The sequence below is a fragment of the Neovison vison genome, chromosome 2 (assembly GCF_020171115.1).
Source record: "Neovison vison isolate M4711 chromosome 2, ASM_NN_V1, whole genome shotgun sequence".
Classification (NCBI taxonomy): Eukaryota; Metazoa; Chordata; class Mammalia; order Carnivora; family Mustelidae; genus Neogale; species Neogale vison.
Window position 1 is genome coordinate 240,126,075 of NC_058092.1, and position 16,898 is coordinate 240,142,972.

Consider the following 16,898-nt stretch of genomic DNA (forward strand, 5'->3'; position numbering starts at 1 on the left):
GGGGTGGGATGGTTGCGGAGTCAGGGCGAGTGGGGGGCATGTCAGTGCAGTGGGCAGTGTTGGGGTGAGTATGTCGGGATGCCGGGGTGCTCGGCTCAGCTGACCCCATCATACCTTGCTGCATTCTCAAAGTGTCCCAGGAACGGGTCAAAGCGCTGCCAATTCCCAGTTGAGGAGGGGGCAGAATGTCTGGAGGTCAAGGTCAGCCTCAAGGCTGCCCCCGCAGAGCTTGGTCTTCTTCCCAGGACAGGCCCAGGGAGGCTGGTGCTGTGGTCAGTGGCACTTGGGAAGAAGGTGCGGGAGCTGCAGGCAGTGGGGCTCCTGGTCTTGCACCCGCCCTGCAGCCAGTGGCTCCTGCCTCCACTCGTGCCTCAGTCTGCAGCCTGTGATGGGCTCTGGTGGGGGCGGCGGGGAGGACCCTGGCTACAGGCATGAGCAAGCGTGTATGTGTGTTTGGGGGAGAGGTCTTGGGGCCATGCCTGCCTGGGCTCTTCTCCAGTCCCAAGTTGGCCCCAGCACGCCCTGCACGGACGTGCTTCCCCTCCTGGGTTCTTCCCCTCCTGGGTCAGATGGCCCCTCCAAGGGGTCTTCCCTGCTGCTGTCCCAGAGTTCAGCATGTGTGTCCACTGCTCTGTCACTCGAGTGTTTTGTGTGGGACACCTGCCAGTCAGCTATGGGAAATCCGGAATGCGACAGGGTTTCGTTTCAGGTTTGTGGTCCCAGGGCTCTGAGAGATGCTGCTTCCCTCTGTGTTGTTGACCTCCAAGGTTTCTTCAACCTTGGGGAGACATTTCTTGTACCCCAGGGGACAAAGGTGAGCAGGGCACCTGCTGCCCTCTTGGTGGGACGGCTGCTCTGTGAGGCGGGCTGGGGGCTGGGACCTCGTCCTCATTCTCATCTGGTGTCTGACTCCACCCCTGAGTCCATCATCTCGGTCTGGGAGCCGCCTGGGAGGGCTCACCTCCGCGGTCCCGGGAATGTTCCGTGCTGAGACGGTCACAGTAGTGACATTTTTGTGCTGAGAATTCAAGTGTGTTTGGGATTTTAGCAGCTTTCCCCGGAAACTCCATTAGAGTAACACTCTCGCTCTCACCGTGTGCGGAGGAGTTGCTGGGACTCAGAACTAAAGCTAAAACCTGACGCTACGCAGAGTAGGGGACCGCGGGAACCCTGTCTCCGTGTGTTGACCGTGGAGCGGGACCGCCGTCAGCGTTTCCGAAGGCTTTGTTTAAAACGTGGCGTATTTGAAAAAGAAAAGGGGGATATTACATATATAGACTACATTTAAAGTATTTGAACATTTTGTGAAAAGGGGACGGCTGGGTTGCGTCACAGGCTCCGAATACAGAGGAGGAGGAACTCAGGAACATTTTAAAATGTAGTTAACGTTAATATATCTATGAATTCCTTAAAAAAAAAAATTCCAGGGGGCGCCTGGGTAGCTCAGTGGGTTAAAGCCTCTGCCTTCGGCTCAGATCACGATCTCAGGGTCCTGGGATCGAGCCCCGCATCGGGCTCTCTGCTCAGCGGGGAGTCTGCTCCCCCCCCCGCCCCCGCCTGCCTCTCTGCCTACTTGTGATCTCTGTCTAACAAACAAGTAAATAAAATCTTTTAAAAAAAAAAAAATTTCCATGAACTGAGAACCCCTGAGAAGTCCCTGGCCTGCACAAGGTTCCAGGTTGGCTGGTAGCCCCGCCCCCGCCCCTCGGCTCCGCCCCCGCCCCCTGCGGCTCCGCCCCCGGGCTCCACGCACCGCCCAAGGCACGTAGTGCTCATGCGCGAGTCGCTGAGCGGCCCCCGAAGCGCCGGAACTGCAGGGCCGGGTCGTGGGGCCGGCGGGGCGGTCCGTCGCGGGAGCGGTCCCCCTGCGCCGCGCTGTGCTTGGGACGCGGCGCCATGCGGGTGGCCTTGCCCGCGCTCTGCCGCGCCGCGGGGGCCGCCTGGCGAGAGAGCTTCCCCCTGGGCGGTCGGGACGTGGCGCGCTGGTTCCCGGGACACATGGCCAAGGGTGAGGCGCGGCGGCGCGGGGGTCCGTCTGCCCGCGAGTGCGCCCCCGGCGTCCGGCCCCCGGCGTCCCCGGCCGCCCGCGTCCCCGGCCCCGGCACCGTTGGCTCCGCGGGCTGACCGCGCGTGGGGCGGGCGGCGGCGGGGGACGGCGGGGTGCCCTGGGGTGGCCTGGGTCCCCGCAGGTCCCTTCGCCGCCGTATTTCCCGCCGCCACACGGGGACGCGTTCCGGCTCGGCCGCTGGGGACGAAGCGCCGTGGCCGCGGCGGGTCCTCTCCGAGCCGCGTGGTCACCGCAGCACGTGAACCGCGCAGGGGCCTCGCTGTCCCGCCAGACCGCCCTAGGAGGCCCTTCCTGGCCTACCGGCCCGTCGGGGAGCCCTCGGCGTCCGGCCGCGGTGGCCGCTCCTGCGCCGCTCCCTTCGCGCGCTCGGGGCCGGCGGGGCACGGGGCCGGGGTCGGCGGGGCACGGGGCTGGAGCCGCGCACGTCCGTGTCCCGCGGTGGGCTCCGGCTCCGGCTCCGGCTCCCGCGGTGCGCGCGGGTGGGGCTGTGCGGTGCTCCAGGGCGCCCTCGAGGCCCCGGCGTGGCGGCGTGGGGGGCCTGAGCGGTGAGCGGTGCGGGCGCTGCTGCCGTCCGCGTGTGGCCCCTGGGCGGGGGCGGTGGGGGCCGCGGGAGGGGCCGAGGGGATCCCTGGGCAGCGGCTCCTCCGTGCAGCGTGGAGGGCCCAGCGCGTCGCGGAGGCGGGGGTGCCCTTCTGTAGCTGAGACCCACACCCGCAGGGGTTAACTGCCCCGGGGGCGGGGCCCGGACGCGCTGCTGCCCCTCAGGCCAGGCCTCGTCCCTTTCCGGAGGCCCCGCAGTGACCGGGAACGAGGCATTCAGGGGGCACCTGTTGGGCAGGTCCCTCAGATGGTTTGCGGTGGCGTGTCATTAAAGCTATCCTGTTTACTACTGTTTTTAAAAGATTTTGTTTGTTTATTTGAGAGCGTGAGAGGGAGAAGGTCAGAGGGAGAAGCAGACTCCCCATGGGGCTGGGAGCCCGATGTGGGACTCGATCCTGGGACCCCGGGATCATGACCTGAGCGGAAGGCAGTCGCTCAACCAACTGAGCCCCCCAGGCGCCCCTTAAACCTGTCCTGTTTAAACCCATTAGGCACCTTCTGTTTTCCAGGGCTGAAGAAGATGCAGAGCAGCCTGAAGCTGGTGGACTGTATCATCGAGGTCCATGACGCCCGGATATCCTTCCGTGGTTGTGATCCTGTGACGTGTAAAAAGAAATCTGTGTATGTTGGGTCTTTGTCCCTGTTCCTGGCACAGAGCTCTTAAAGCCCTGGGTGTTCCCCAAGTGAGGAGACGGATAAAGGGGTCTGTCGATGGGGTGACTTGGAAAGCCACTAAGTCACCTCGGTTTGAGGGTTGGTTGCCGGTGAAACAGTCCTGCGGTTGGAGATTTTGGTTCCACCCCCTGGACCCACTGACCTTCGGGAGGGTGTGGGCTGGAGGTTGGATTGATTGCTGATGGCCAATGATTTAATTAATCAGCCCTGTATAATGAAGCCTCAATTAAGACCTAAAAAGACAAGGTTTGGAGATCTGGGTTGGCAAGCATGGATATAGAGAAAGAGGGGCATGTTTATTATTAAAAAAAAAAAAAAAAGATTTTATTTAGAAGGGGGGTGTGGCACACAGGCAAGTACAGGGCTGGGAGGGGGAGAGGGAGAGGGAATTTCAAGCCGCCTCTGCACTCAGTGCTGAGCCTGATACGGGGCTTGATCTCAGGACCTGAGCTGAAATCGAGAGTTGGAAGCTTAACTGACTGAGCCACCCAGGCGGCCCGAGGGGCACAGGAAGAGCACGGAGACTCTGTGCTCCATCCTACACAACACTTGTACGTATGTGGCCGAATCTGGCTATTCCTGCGTCGTCCTTTTATAACGAGCCAGGAATCTCGTAAGTAAACTTTTCTCTGAGTTCCGTGAGCCACTCTGGCAAACTCACTGACTCCAAGGAGGGGTCATGAGTCAGAAGCACAGGTGATGGCCTGGACTGTGGTAGGCACCTTGGGGGCATGTGGGGACTGAGCCCTTAGCCTGTGGATCTGACTCTTTCTCCATGTGGACAGTGTTAGAGCTGAGTGGAATTACAGGACACGCAGCTGGTGTCACGGACTTGCTTCTGTCGTGAGCCCTCTTGCTCCCAACTCTCCCAGACCTGCGTGCGGCACCCTACTGGGAAGAGGAGGCCCTTCGTCCTGGGTTGCGTGGCGCTCAGGCAGCAGGAGGCATTCCTGATGTTACCTGGTCTGCGTCTCCCTCCCCTTCCGGTCTCTGCTCGGGTCTGCTGTGCCAGGCTGGTGCCCTCGCCTCTCAGTTACTGGCCCTTAAGCAGTGGCTCTCCGCTCTTACTACACACTAGGGTTTCTCCAGCAGGCTTGAAAAAGTCCTGCTCTGGGCCCCTTTCCAGACCAGTTAACCAGCATCTCTGGCGTAGGGTCCAGGCCTGTGTCTTTTGACACTCTGCATTGGTGTGTAGGGCAGCATCTTTGCTCTGCCTCTGCCTGGCACACCCAGACCTTCCAGTCCAGTCCAGCAGTGGGTTCTCTAGGAGAGGTATGCAAGCCTCACGTAAGCGTGCTGGCCAGGGGGGTTTTCCTCCGGGCCTGAGGTGTGCATTGGCAAGACCCAGTGATCTTGTTCAGTAACGAATGTACTTTTCAGACCTTGTTTTTCTTGTATTTGAGTATGTTTGGGTTCTCTTTATGTGGTGAAGGTGTTGCTGTAAGAGTTGTACCAGCTCAGGGATGTCAGATGAGGGACCGTCCTCACTATTTCAGACTCTGGAACTTGTGTAACAAGATGTCAAGTTTATTTACTGTCAGTTTACAGGGTAGCCCACGCGGGGCAGTCCTGTGTTTGATTAGCAAAAACAACAAAGCTGTAGTTGTTACTGTGCAGTGAGTGGACATCTGTCCTTTTGGTTTCTAGACCTCTGTCTTTTTTCCCAGGACATGGCAAGGAGACCTAGGCTGCGTTAGGGACCCTGGGATGGAGTCTGGGCTTTTGGTATTGCTTAACCCTTGAGCGAAGAGTGAGATTTGTGGAAAGTCCTTTTGTGTGGGTGAGGGCACAGCCCTTAACAGGTGTCCAGACCCAGGGTGTGCTGGAGGCCTTGGGGATCTCACACCTGGACTCAGTAGGAGACGGAGCAGCGGTAGCGGCTTGGTGTTCAGAGGATAACTAGGGGCCGTCCTTCTGCCTGTGTTCGGGTCCCAGGAGGTGGGACCTGTCCTGATTCCCTAAGGGTCCCTGGCTGAGGGCGGAAGGGCCCGACAGTGCTGGCGAGGAGGCAGAACCTTCAGGGATGGTTTCCATGGGGGACCCTCATCTCCTTGGCAGTCACCAGAGGTGGCCGTGGTGGGACATAGACTGGTTAGGGCAGTACTGGCCGCACCGTAGGGCGGTCACGTCATTCATTCTGGACTCCTGCACCTTGGCAGCTGAACAAAGAGCCAGTTCTGAAGCCTCCCACTGACCTTTGCCTTCTGGCTGCCCTGTTGTTCCTGTTTGGGAAGGCGCGCGGGAGCCGCTGTCCTGCATGTCTGCGGTGGGAACGTGGTGGCGACAAGGTGTCCTTCTCCCCAGCCGGCAGGGAGTGTGAAGAGTGTGGGGCTGGGCTGGCTGGCCGGGCTGACACCGGGCTTCCTGCTCTGCTCAGTTCCTTCTCCAGATTTCCTTCTGAAGGTGGCGTCAGTCTGGGTAACAAGGTGGATGAGATAAATTAATGGGCCGGGAAAGCACTGACGGGATTTTTCCTTAATTTTGCCACATTCCACTTTCAGGCCGCAATCCTCTGTTTCAGGAAACTCTTGGGCTTAAGCCGCACGTGCTGGTCCTCAACAAAATGGACTTGGCGGATCTGAAGCAGCAGCAGGTGAAGGTGCCCGTCCGGGCGCGGTCCGCGTCGGGGCTCCCACGTCTGGGATTGCAGACGGGCGCGGGTTGGTTCCCACGGACGGGCTTGCTTCGGCAAACAGCACTTTGTTTGCAGAGGTATTCACACGCAAGCCTCCCTCTGTGTCTACTAGAGGTCCAAAAGACCGAGGGAGCCTCTCCCATGGGACATGGCCAGGCTGTGGGGCCTCTGGCCCACCTGGCAGGGAGCACTTGACATGTGGCTCCTGTCGCAGCCGCGACGTTCACAGTTTACATCGTTTTGGTGAGCTACATTTCAGGGGCTGTTTGAGGCCGGTGGCCACAGGCTCAGGCCACAGGTACTGACCTAGAGGTCTCCCGTGACGGCCACGCTTGCCCCAGGCACCCACACCAGCCGGCCAGCCCCGCATAGCCACTGAGCTGGAAACTTGAAGGGTGGGGAGGCCCCAAGGCACTTCTTCAAAGCAGGCAGGATCGGGGACCCGAGGCACCAGGTGACCGAGGACAGGGCTTTCCCATGTGTTGCAGAAGTTCAGAAACACGGAGGTCTGGACATGTTTCTAAGCACTCTCCTCTGCTCTTCCTGCCCAAAGGGCTGCACCAAAGCCTTGTGGGTCGCAGCCCGGCTGCCGTCAGGGTGTCAGTGTTCGCTCTTTGTTTCCAGAATGTCGTTAGGTTTCTTTTCTTGTTTTTAAAAGGGAGTGTTTCTTTTTTCTTTCCTTTCGTTTACTTATTTGAGAGAGACAGAGGTCACAAGCGGGATTGGGGGTGGAGAAGCAGAGGGAGAAGCAGGTTTCCCATTGAGGAGGGAGCCAGTGAGGGACTCGATTCCAGGACCCTGAGATCATGACCTGAGCCAAAACCAAGAGTCAGACGCTCAACAGACCGAGACCCCCAGGCGCCCCTTGGTCCAGGTTTCCTCGTTGATCGTGGCATGTTTGAGTTACGTAAGCCCCAGCCACAAGCCTCTGTGTCAAGGTTTCCAGGGAGACATCCAACACGGAAGCCACCAGAGTTCTGTTCGTTGAAAATCCAAGCAGCAGCGACCCCTCAGCCAGATGCAAGCAGCTGGGGTCATTTCAAGCCTTCCCGCTCTGCAGATCGGGCAGCTCAGGCCCTCCAGGAGCTGGGGGGTCTGTCGGTCTCAGTGCATGTGCACATGTAGTCATTTAATCACAAGCTTTGCTTTTATTGGTTGAGGTTTGAGTCTTAATCAGTGATTGCTTCTGCCCTTAAATGCTAATTTTTGTAGAGTGCTGGGCACTGATGTGACCTACCGTAGGACCACAGTGGGGTCTCCCCGGGCTGGGAGCTGTTCTCAGGTGCTGCTGTGGCAGAGGTCCTGGAGAGGAGGGGTGGGGCCCCGAGTGGACGCCCCTCGTGTCGACTCGAGTGCTGGGTCAGCACCGTCGTGAATTTATGTACTTCAAAGCGTGGCTTCAGATGTGTCTGCTGTGGCCTGTCTCTTAACCTGCATCACCCAACAAATAACTCAAATATAAACCCAAACAAGTGAGTGACCTTTTGTTTTAGGCATCAACCATATGTTTAGGTCGGTAGCTGATCAAATGTCATCATACTGGTTTAAAAACAGGGTTCCTACCGGTAACTTCGTATTAACCTTAGGTTACCTTTGGCCTTTTAGAACATCAGATATGTTCTGTGATTGGATTTGGGTCATGCCTCAGTTTACAGGGGGGCTGGGCAGAACACTCGGGTGTAACAGGCTGTTTGCTGCTGGAAGTGGCCCCTTGCACTCGGAGGTCCTGAGTCCCGAGAGGCAGGTGATGTTTGTGCTGAACCCACGTCCCTGCTGGAGCCCGGAGTACAAGGGCCCCTGACTGGGACACCTCCCTCCTGCCCTTCCAGGGCCTCCTAACCCTAACCCTAACCCTAACCCTCCCTCCCCCCTCCCAGGGGCTCCTGTGCCTGCACCACCTGCCCCCCCCCCCGCCCCCCGCAGCCTGCCTCGTCTCCAGACCCTGCTGCGGTGGCTCCAAGCCAGCGAACAGCCTGGCCTGTGGCGGGGGTAGGGGTGGGGTCAGTCTCAGATCCTTGGATTTTAGCATAGTATACCACCCGTATTTGCACTGACTGTATAAAATGTAAATATTCTCTTTCAGAAAATTATACAACACTTAGAAGGAGAAGGCCTAAAAAATGTTGTTTTCACCAACTGTGTGAAGGATGAGAATATCAAGCAGGTAGGCGCCTCTCTGTTTCACACTCCAGTGCTTTCGCTTAAATACGTTGAAGAAATCCCACAGCTTATGTTATTGTAAGAAGCGGAATTTCGAGACAGTCCAGGGTTTGCTGGGGGCCCGGCGCATGCTCCTCTCTGGGCGAGAGCAAGTGGGCTCTGGGCAGCCTGGGACGGTCTGAGGGGTGCAGCGGGCTCTTGCGTGCACTCGGGGCTGTGGCTCCCACAGGCTTCGGGAGGGTCTGGGGCCTTGTGTCTGCAGCCCTGTTTGGAGGATCATTTCACTGGCTGATAGGCGGCTGGAGTGGCTGCAGTCAGAGCTGTCGCCCGCTGGGGGACGGACCCACTCACTGATGGTGGAGGGACAGGATGGGCCACAGGTCACCGCCTCCCCCCATCCCCGGGCCCCAGCACACTCTAAATCCTGATGTGGACAGCCCTGCTTCCCTGATGCTGGACCCGGGCCACCCCGGAAGTCCAGAAAAGGCCAGTGTCTGCTGTTTGTGCTTTGCAGGTCATACCGCTGGTCAGAGGATTGGTTGAGGGCAGCTACCGCTATCATCGAGGAGAGGTTGGTTGTGGTGCCCGGGCTGGCCGTGGGCTGGTGCCTCCTGCTGAGGGGTCAAGGCTCAGTGGCTAGCGGTGGCTGAGCAGTCCTTGTGCTGGGCCACGACCCCTTGGGGTTCTCTCTCTGCTGCTGCAGGTGCCGGGGGGGTGGCAGGGGCAGCTACCCTGCGTGTTCTTTTTCTCGCAGCAGGAAGGGTGGGGTGGCCCTGCTGAGCCGGGCGGGGCCTCCACCCTGGTCTTCCTCCCCCTGATCACAAACCTCGGCTTGTGGGTTCCCCAGCATGGGCCACAGGAGGCCGTGGGTGGTCTGGGTGGACCCCTGACTCTCTGCTCTTGTGCCTTGGCAGAACCTGGAGTACTGTGCCATGGTGATTGGGATCCCCAACGTGGGCAAGTCCTCACTCATCAACGCACTCAGGAGACAGCACCTCGGGAAAGGTCCTGCCTTTGCTGCTGTGGCCTCCGTCTCCCCGCGAACACTTGTCTCGGTCCTGACAACAGACACTATGGCCAGAGCCGGAGCCTCACGGCCCCTCGGGGTTGTCTCTGCCCTGAAAGGACCCAGTGAAGTGTCCGATGTGAGGTTAAGGGGTGGCACAGAGTCATCCTTACCCGTTTTATACTGAATGTATCTTCTTTCCCGAACGTGGGATGTGGGATGTTGGTGTTTGGCGCGGGGATGACTTCTCTGCTCTGCGGCGGTCTTGTCCTCACCGAGGTCCCAGGCCGCCACTGCAGACGTGGGACCTGATGTCAGGCAGGAGACATTTGGTGAGGGCCCCCCTCCAGCCGGAACTCTGCCTCCTCCCGGCTCGGGAGTGGCCTCCGGGAGCTGCTGGGCACCTCCCGACTGGGCTCGCCCGGTGTCAGGGTTGCGCCGACGCACCCGTTCCGCTCGCCTGCCCGCCGTGCTTCTGTGGCGCTCAGGGTTAGCTTCAGGCTTCAGGGTTAGCGCCAGAGCCGAGCTAGCCTTGTTCTCCAGAGCCGTGACGCGCGCGCTGCCGGGTGCGGACCCCAGCCCGGTGCCGCTGAACTGGAGTCTGCAGGCGGTGTTTTTGGTCCTCATTGTAGACTCGGCAAACCGTCTGTTCTTTTAAGTTTATTTTTTTTAAATTATAGCTTTTTAAAAATGCTGTGGCATGAAGTATATTCAGTGCTGTCCGTCCATCCCACTATTCTGGGCTTTTCCATTGTCTCCAGCGGGATGTCTTTAAACAAACCCTAACCAGCCCTGGGCACCAGTAATGTTCTTTCTGTCTGGACCTCACGTGGTGCAGCCCGCGCCAGTGGTCAGCGTGATGTCCTCGGGTCTGTCCTGCGGCTGCCGCAGGGCCGCCTTCTTTCCAAGGCTGAGCCACACTCTGTGGGTTTCTGGACCACAATTGCTTTTCCACGCACGCCTGGCAGACAGGTGGATCTCTTTACTCTGGAGCTGTCTGGGTCCCTTGGACAGGAACTCAGCTCACAGGCCTGTCGCGGGCAGTGCTGTGGGGACGGACTTGCAGGGTGCAGGGTTGGTATCAGGCATGGGGTCGGTCCTGGAGGCAGCAGCTGGCGTGGGACCTTCGCGGTCAGGTGCTTGCCTGCTGGTCCCTGGGCAGGTGTTGGCAAGAAGTTTTGGTGGACGAGTCACTGCTGTGAGCGGGTTTGGAGTTGACTCGATCCCAAGCCCCTGTGGACCTTGGTAGGGTTCTGTGGGTATCATCTCTTACCCTGTAGCCTGGGTGCCAGGCCTCGTGTGTGGCTACCTTTGACGGCCCGTTTCCGTCCTGCAGGAAAAGCTACCAGGGTCGGCGGCGAGCCCGGGATCACCAGAGCTGTGATGTCCAGAATTCAGGTAGGGGGCTCTGCTGCCTTGAGTGCCGCGCACACGCCTGGTGCTTCCCGAGGGCTGTGGGGTGGTCTGTCTCCTCCACTCTGCTCCCCCCGAGTGCTCGCCATGTGCCACACACCGGGGCCCTCACGTCAAACCCGGGGGAGGGCGCGCTGTCACCCCCGTTTCATGGAGGAGAGAGCCGAGCACCTGCCCAAGGTCACTCGGTGGCCTGTTCTCCCCAGGTTAGCTCGGCCTGTCCACACGCGCCCTTTACGCCCTGGGAGGAGAACCTGTGGCCAGAGTTATATTCCAAACTCAGTGGGAACTGATGGTGTGGGGAAGCTGAGAGCTTCCTGAAGAGGACGAACCCTTTGGGACGGGGTCCCAGAACCTCCTCAGAGCCTCAGAACCTAGCAGCCTGCCTCTGGGGCCACCCAGCAGAGCACCTGGAGAGGGCGGCTGGCCCGACTGCCCTCTGTGTCTACAGGTGTGTGACCGGCCACTGCTGTTCCTGCTGGACACTCCTGGGGTGCTGTCCCCACGGATTGAAAGTGTGGAGATAGGCCTGAAGCTGGCCCTGTGTGGTGAGTCAGGGCCCCCTCAGCGCCCCTCCTGCCGCCGGGCCTGACGGGTCGTGCCTGCTCTAAGTGGGCCAGCCGAGGCGGGCCGGCCCCTGCGCTCACCCCCCAGACCGAGGCCTGGAGAGCTTACCGCTGAGGCCGGGCTGCCGGGAGCCACAGCGTCTCAGGCTGAGCAGGGAGGGGTCGCTTGAGTGCCGATGCCGGGCGCATCTGCAGGGCTCAGCCTGGCCTCCTGCTTCCAGGAACCGTGCTGGACCACCTGGTGGGGGAGGAGACCCTGGCCGACTACCTTCTCTACACCCTCAACAGGCACCGGCTCTTTGGGTGAGTGCGGGGTCGGGGGCTGGGCGGGCCGTCCTGACTCATCCTGGACAGACATTAAGGAAAACAGCAGCATTCACGTGTGCTTAGGTAAACTCTGCGCGTTCTGTGCAGTGTGACGCGCTTGACTCTTACACAGTCAGGAAACCCCCAATTTCTCGCGCTCTCTGGGGACGGCTCCTCCCTACCCTCCTGCTCCCATTTTATAGACGGTCTCCTGACCCCGGTGCCGCACTGGCGGCCGTCGGCCTTCCGTCCTGTCCTCGAATGTGCTAGGAACGGAGTCCCACGGTGTGGTTCCCTGCGCTCGACAAGCTAGCCCCCAGCCTGCTCCGTGTCGCGGCGTGTCGCTCCTTCCCGGCGGCCGCCGCACCGGCTTCTGTGGTACAGACGGATGCACCCGTTTGTTCTTGCGGGGAGTGTGCGGGGAGCCGGGAGTTCCCTGGACGTCCTGTGTCGCGTTGAGGACCTCAGTGCCCCGGACGCTCGTCAGTTTAGTGATTTCTACCAAGAGCTGTCGGTCACAGTGACTTTCTCCGTCGTCTTTCTGTCTTTTAGTTCATTGGTCACTGTTCGATCTTTCCTGTTTCCTTCTTTCTGCTTTGCCGGCTTTCCTTCTGTCTCTGCCACCAGGCGCCGAGAGACGGTACTGAAGTCTCTGCCCGTGGCTGGTCTGTCTGTCCTTGCGGTTCTGTGTGTTTGCTTCACGCACTCCGAGGCTGTGCTGGGAGGTGCAGGGGACCGTCTGCGGGTCCTCCTGTCCCCCCGGATTTGATGCCCTCGTGGCTCAGAAGGGCCGCCTTGGTGCTGGCAGTTCTCTGCTCGGACATCTGCCTCGTCTGGCGGGGACGCGGCGGCCGCTCTTCGTGTTAACGCGGGACCCTTTTCTTCTTTCACTTTTCGCTTTGTGTCTTTTTGTTAAAAATGTGTTTCTCGCAGGCTGTGTACAGTGAGGTCTTGTTTCTTATCCAATCTGACCATTTCTGTTTTTCATTGTAAGTCTTTGCACTATTCACACGTAATGTGATTATTGTTGTCGGGTTAAACTTGTCATCTTATAGGGGCACCTGGGTGGCTCAGTTGTTAAGCATCTGGCTTTGGCTCAGATCACGATCCCGGGGTCCTGGGATCGAGCCCTGCATGGGGCTCCTGCTCGGCGGGAGGCTGCTTCCCCCTCTGTCTCTGCTGCCTCTCCCACTGCTTTGCTCTGTCTTTCACACTCTCTCAAATAAATAAAACCTTTTATTTTTAAAAAGATTTTATTTACTTATGACACAGCGAGAGAGGGAACACAAACGGGCAGAGGGAGAGAGAGAAGTAGGCTCCCGCCAAGCAGGGAGCCTGATGCGGGGCTCGATCCCAGAATCCTGGGATCGTGACCTGAGATGAAGGTGGGCTCCTGATGACTGAGCCACCCAAGTGCCCCTCAAATAAATAAAATCTTAAAAAACCCAAATGTGTTGTCTCGCTGTTTTGTTCCATCTGTCCGTTGCCTTTCCTCTTGTCGGCATCCGTCTGCCTCTCTCCCTCCCCCCGTCCCTCTCTCGGAGGCACTGGACGTTACGATGTCCCTCTGCCCCCTCCGTCAGCCTGTCGCCTGTAACTCCCGGAGGGGTTGCCTGGGTGTGTGAGGAGCAGCTCTGAGCGCCGCCAGAGCGCGCCGGTGCGTCTCCGTTCCTCGCTGCATCTGCTTCTGCTGTTCCGTGTCCCACTGGGATGTGTCTTGTCACCCTGAGCTGCACCGTTTGGCTTTTACGGAGACCTCAAGCGTAAGAAACCGACCTTAGCTGTCGATCCGATGCTTGGTGTTTCGCGGCGCCAAGCGCTGCCTGGCGTAGGCCGGGCTCCGGGCGCGGTCCTCTGGCGGCGGTTTCCCGTCAGCCTCTTGCAGCGCCTGTGCTGCCGCTGAGCGGTCAGATTTCGGTGGTTCAGAGACGTCTTTCACATTCGTTTTGGAGAGATACTTGCACTGAGCGTGATAGGCTCCATGGACAGCTGTTTCCAGGACTGGGGGGAGGCTGGCCCACCCTGTTCTCACCCCAGTTTCTGCTGAGTAGTGGGTCATGTCTGTCTCTGTTCCTCCAGCGGTTTTACGACCGCGGCTTTCTTCTCCTTGACCTGAGAGTTTGTTGTGCTCTCGGATCTGTGGCTTCGTAGCTTTTCTCGGATTTTCGACCACAGTTTCCTCCTGTGATTGCAGCGTCTGCCTTCTCCCGTCGTCAGGACTTGATGCCCGCGCGTTGGCCACGCGCCTGTGCCCCTGCGTGTCTGACCCTCTGCTCGCGTCCCCAGTGTGTGTCTCACAGTGCGTGTCACATGGTTTGTGTTCTTGAGTCCGTGACACGTGGACCGTGGTCACACAAACCGCTCTGCCGTCTCTGCTAACCCTGACGTCCGGGGTGGTTTCGGCTTTTCTCCTCATGATGAGTCTGTTCCCCACTGTCCGTGCGTCGTGGTGGACGCCTGGCTGCTGGGCGTTTGGACTTCTGTCTCTTTGGGTGACGGGCGTCTACCAGTTCTGCACGAATCCTTGAGCTTCGCGTGGGACGATTGTCCGGAAGCAGTTCCTTCCAGGCCTCGCGGTCTGGAGCCATTGCCCTGCGTGGGATGGGGCCCTCCCCTGCCCTGTGTCCCATCCACCTGCTCCTGGCTCTCTGAGCGTGGGCCAGTGTCCCTCTGTCCTGCTGGGGGTCTCGCCCGGCCTCTGGCTTCGGAGGATTCCCTTTCTCACGTGCGCTGAGCCCTCATCTGCTGAATACGGAGGCTGGCGGAATTCCGGCACTCTCTCTGCGGGCAGCTCTGCTCTCTCTGGTTCGGCTGGTGGTGTCTGTGCTCCAGCAGCCCTCTGGGCCCCTTGGGGTCCCGAGGTGCCAAGCACGACAGCTCCGGGTCCCTGTTTACGTTCTTCATAGCTTGATGCCTGGTGCCTTGCAAACCGTTTTGTGTGTCTTTGGTTGTTTCAGGGGAGGTAAATCCAGTTCCTGGTACTCTCTTTTGCATGGAGGTTGAATTTCAAATTAATTTTTTTGCCTCATTTGTGTGGGAGTCTGTTTGGGCAGCCGCAGTCGTGCAGCGTTTCTGGAGCATTTGCAGAGCCCCTGCCACTCCCGGCTGTGTTAGTGAGAGTGCTTTCCGGGGACGGCGCTCAAGATCATCAGGACAGAAGGCCTTGTGGGGCTGCCGCCCTCCGAAGCTGGACTTGGGACCTGTGTTTTCAGGGTTCAGACCCCCTCTGAGACAGACACTCTGATGCCCACATGGGGGCTGGGTCCGTGTCTTACTTTGCTCATGCCTGAGCCCTGCTCCCCACGCGGACCGTGGGGCAGATCCACTGTCTCCTCTGCCTGTGGGGCGGTCCAGGCTAGAGTTTCCCGGACCCTGGGGTTCGGCAGGTGCTTGGCTGTGGGTGAGGTTTTTCTCCTTCAGCCCTTCAGGGTAGGCCGTGCCGGCTCCGTGCTGGCCTCCCTCATCGGGCCCAGAGCCGGAGTTGGGTGGGACAGGGAGCTCACGGGGGCCACTGGGCGGTTCTCAGCAGTGGTGGGCACTGTCTGCTGGTCCGCGGGCTGCAGAAAACGCCAGGCACACCTCTTCCTTCTCCACTGGAGAGATTGCTGGTGACCCTGGTGCTCCTGACCTCGTGCGGCTGCCGCTGGTGGCTGGCCATGCTGACCCAGGGCTCCAGGCCCCGGGCCTGCTTAGGAATGGGGTGGATGTTGCAGCCACGGGCTCCTGTGGGGAAGCTGGCCTTAGGGCACCTGGCCATGGCCGGCCAAGGGTGGGGACCATGGGAGGGGTCTTTGCTAGAGCTGGGCATGGCCCAGCACAGGTCAGCTCTGGCTGTCCCTCCCTGACTGTGGGTGTGTGTGTAGGTACGTGCAGCACTACGGCCTGGACGGGGCCTGTGATGACATCACCAGTGTGCTGAAGCGGGTGGCTGTGAGGCTGGGGAAGACGCAGAAGGTGAAGGTGTTCACAGGCACAGGTGAGATGCGGAGGCCTCAGCCCCGGGCTGGGCCTGGACAACCAGCCTGTGGAGCGGCTGCGGCTGTTGGGGAGGGCATGGTGGGCACACGTGGCTGTTTTGGAAACCGAGGTGCTGCAGAGGAGGGGGCTCGGGGTCCAGCCTGGAGAGTAGGGCAGGGTGGCCCTGCCTCGTGCTGGGTACATCCTGTGTCCTACCCCATGGGAGCCTCTGAGTTCCGGGTGCCATGGCCCAGACTCCGGTTTCTTTCTGAATATGCCCCGGGGCCCAAGCTCCACCGGTTCCTACCACCAGTCCCTGAGGATGGGCAGGGAGGGGTGCGTCTGAATCCCGGGCCTGCCCTGCACAGAGGGGCCTTCCTCCCCAGACCGTCTTGTTTCTCTCAGGGGACGTGAACGTCATCCAGCCCAACTACCCCGCGGCAGCCCGAGACTTCCTCCGGACCTTCCGCAGTGGGCTGCTCGGCCCAGTGATGCTGGACAGGGATGTCCTGCAGAGCCTCCCCTTGGCAGCCCCCTGAGTGGGTCCAGCTGGCAGGGGCCTCACCCCAGCCTGGCCCTCGACACCGGAGATTGGGATATCCCAAGCCCTCACACCCAAGAAGCTGACGCTGGGACTCCCTTTCCCAGAATCTCCACGCTGGTCCCCGTACGGTACTCGGGTCTCGTCTCTAGGAAGGAACCTGTACCTGCCGCCACCGCACAGCCTGGCCCGCTGCTGGTCACGGCACGGTGCCCGGGGCCTGGACATTGGGACGGCTGACATGCCGGAGCTGTCCCTGTGCGGCGCACACCTGCTGAGTACCTCTTAGGGAGAAGCTGATGTTTTCTCCGGAGCTGGAAGTGCAGTTACATGTTTGAAGGCCTGTCTCTGCCGGCGGCGCGTCCGCTGTGCGCCGTAGCACTGTGCGCCACGCGTTAAGGCCCGTGTCTCAGCCAGAGCAGTCAGGATGTGAGCCGAGCTTCGGGGCTCTCGTGTTAGGTCCTCCTAACGCCCTGGGTCCTGCAATAAAGACGGGTCTGTTTGCCAACAGAGGGTTTATTTCACGACACGACTAAAATGTGCACACAAAACGGACAGCGGTTCCAGGAGCCGTGGCAGAACCCACGGACTGTCTGTCCCCAGCGGCGTACGACAGTGACCAGCGGCTGCGATGGTCGCTGGTCAGTGGAGACTCAAGAGCCTCCTGCTGCCTCCGAGCACCTTCAGGCTCACAGGTCGGACGGACTCTTCCCCAGGGACCTTGACCTACCAGCCTGCATTCCAGCAGAGGGCAGAGGAAGGAGGGGGCCGGGTGGACCTGGTGTCCCGTGGGGGGGGTGGCCTTCCTGGAAACACCAGAGGATCCGTGGGGCACCTCCCCTCCTGCAGGTGCCCACTCCCGGAGGGCACACACTGGCCTCTCCTGAGGGGACCGGCCCCGGGCACCGTCTGCTTCCCGCTGGAACCCTGACCAGTAGCGCGGGAAGCACGCCAGCGTGCCCCGGTGCCGA

At 60.1% G+C, this 16,898-nt stretch overlaps 1 protein-coding gene across 2 annotated transcripts; it reads left to right on the forward strand.

The window, feature by feature from the left end:
* Positions 1 to 1,857: 1,857 nt before the first annotated feature.
* Positions 1,858 to 16,435, forward strand: MTG1 (mitochondrial ribosome associated GTPase 1). 2 transcript variants are annotated; one of them, XM_044240786.1, is made up of 11 exons: positions 1,858 to 2,008; positions 3,178 to 3,242; positions 5,832 to 5,936; positions 8,062 to 8,142; positions 8,653 to 8,709; positions 9,053 to 9,143; positions 10,481 to 10,542; positions 11,009 to 11,105; positions 11,345 to 11,426; positions 15,293 to 15,405; positions 15,792 to 16,435. In XM_044240786.1, exons 1-11 carry the CDS (start codon positions 1,897 to 1,899, stop codon positions 15,923 to 15,925), a joined length of 999 nt encoding a protein of 332 aa, XP_044096721.1. In that variant the 5' UTR covers positions 1,858 to 1,896; the 3' UTR covers positions 15,926 to 16,435. The 2 variants fall into 2 exon arrangements, with proteins under 2 accessions (XP_044096721.1, XP_044096722.1); XM_044240787.1 differs by lacking the exons at positions 15,293 to 15,405; positions 15,792 to 16,435 and adding an exon at positions 11,633 to 12,552.
* The last annotated feature ends 463 nt before the right edge of the window (positions 16,436 to 16,898 follow it).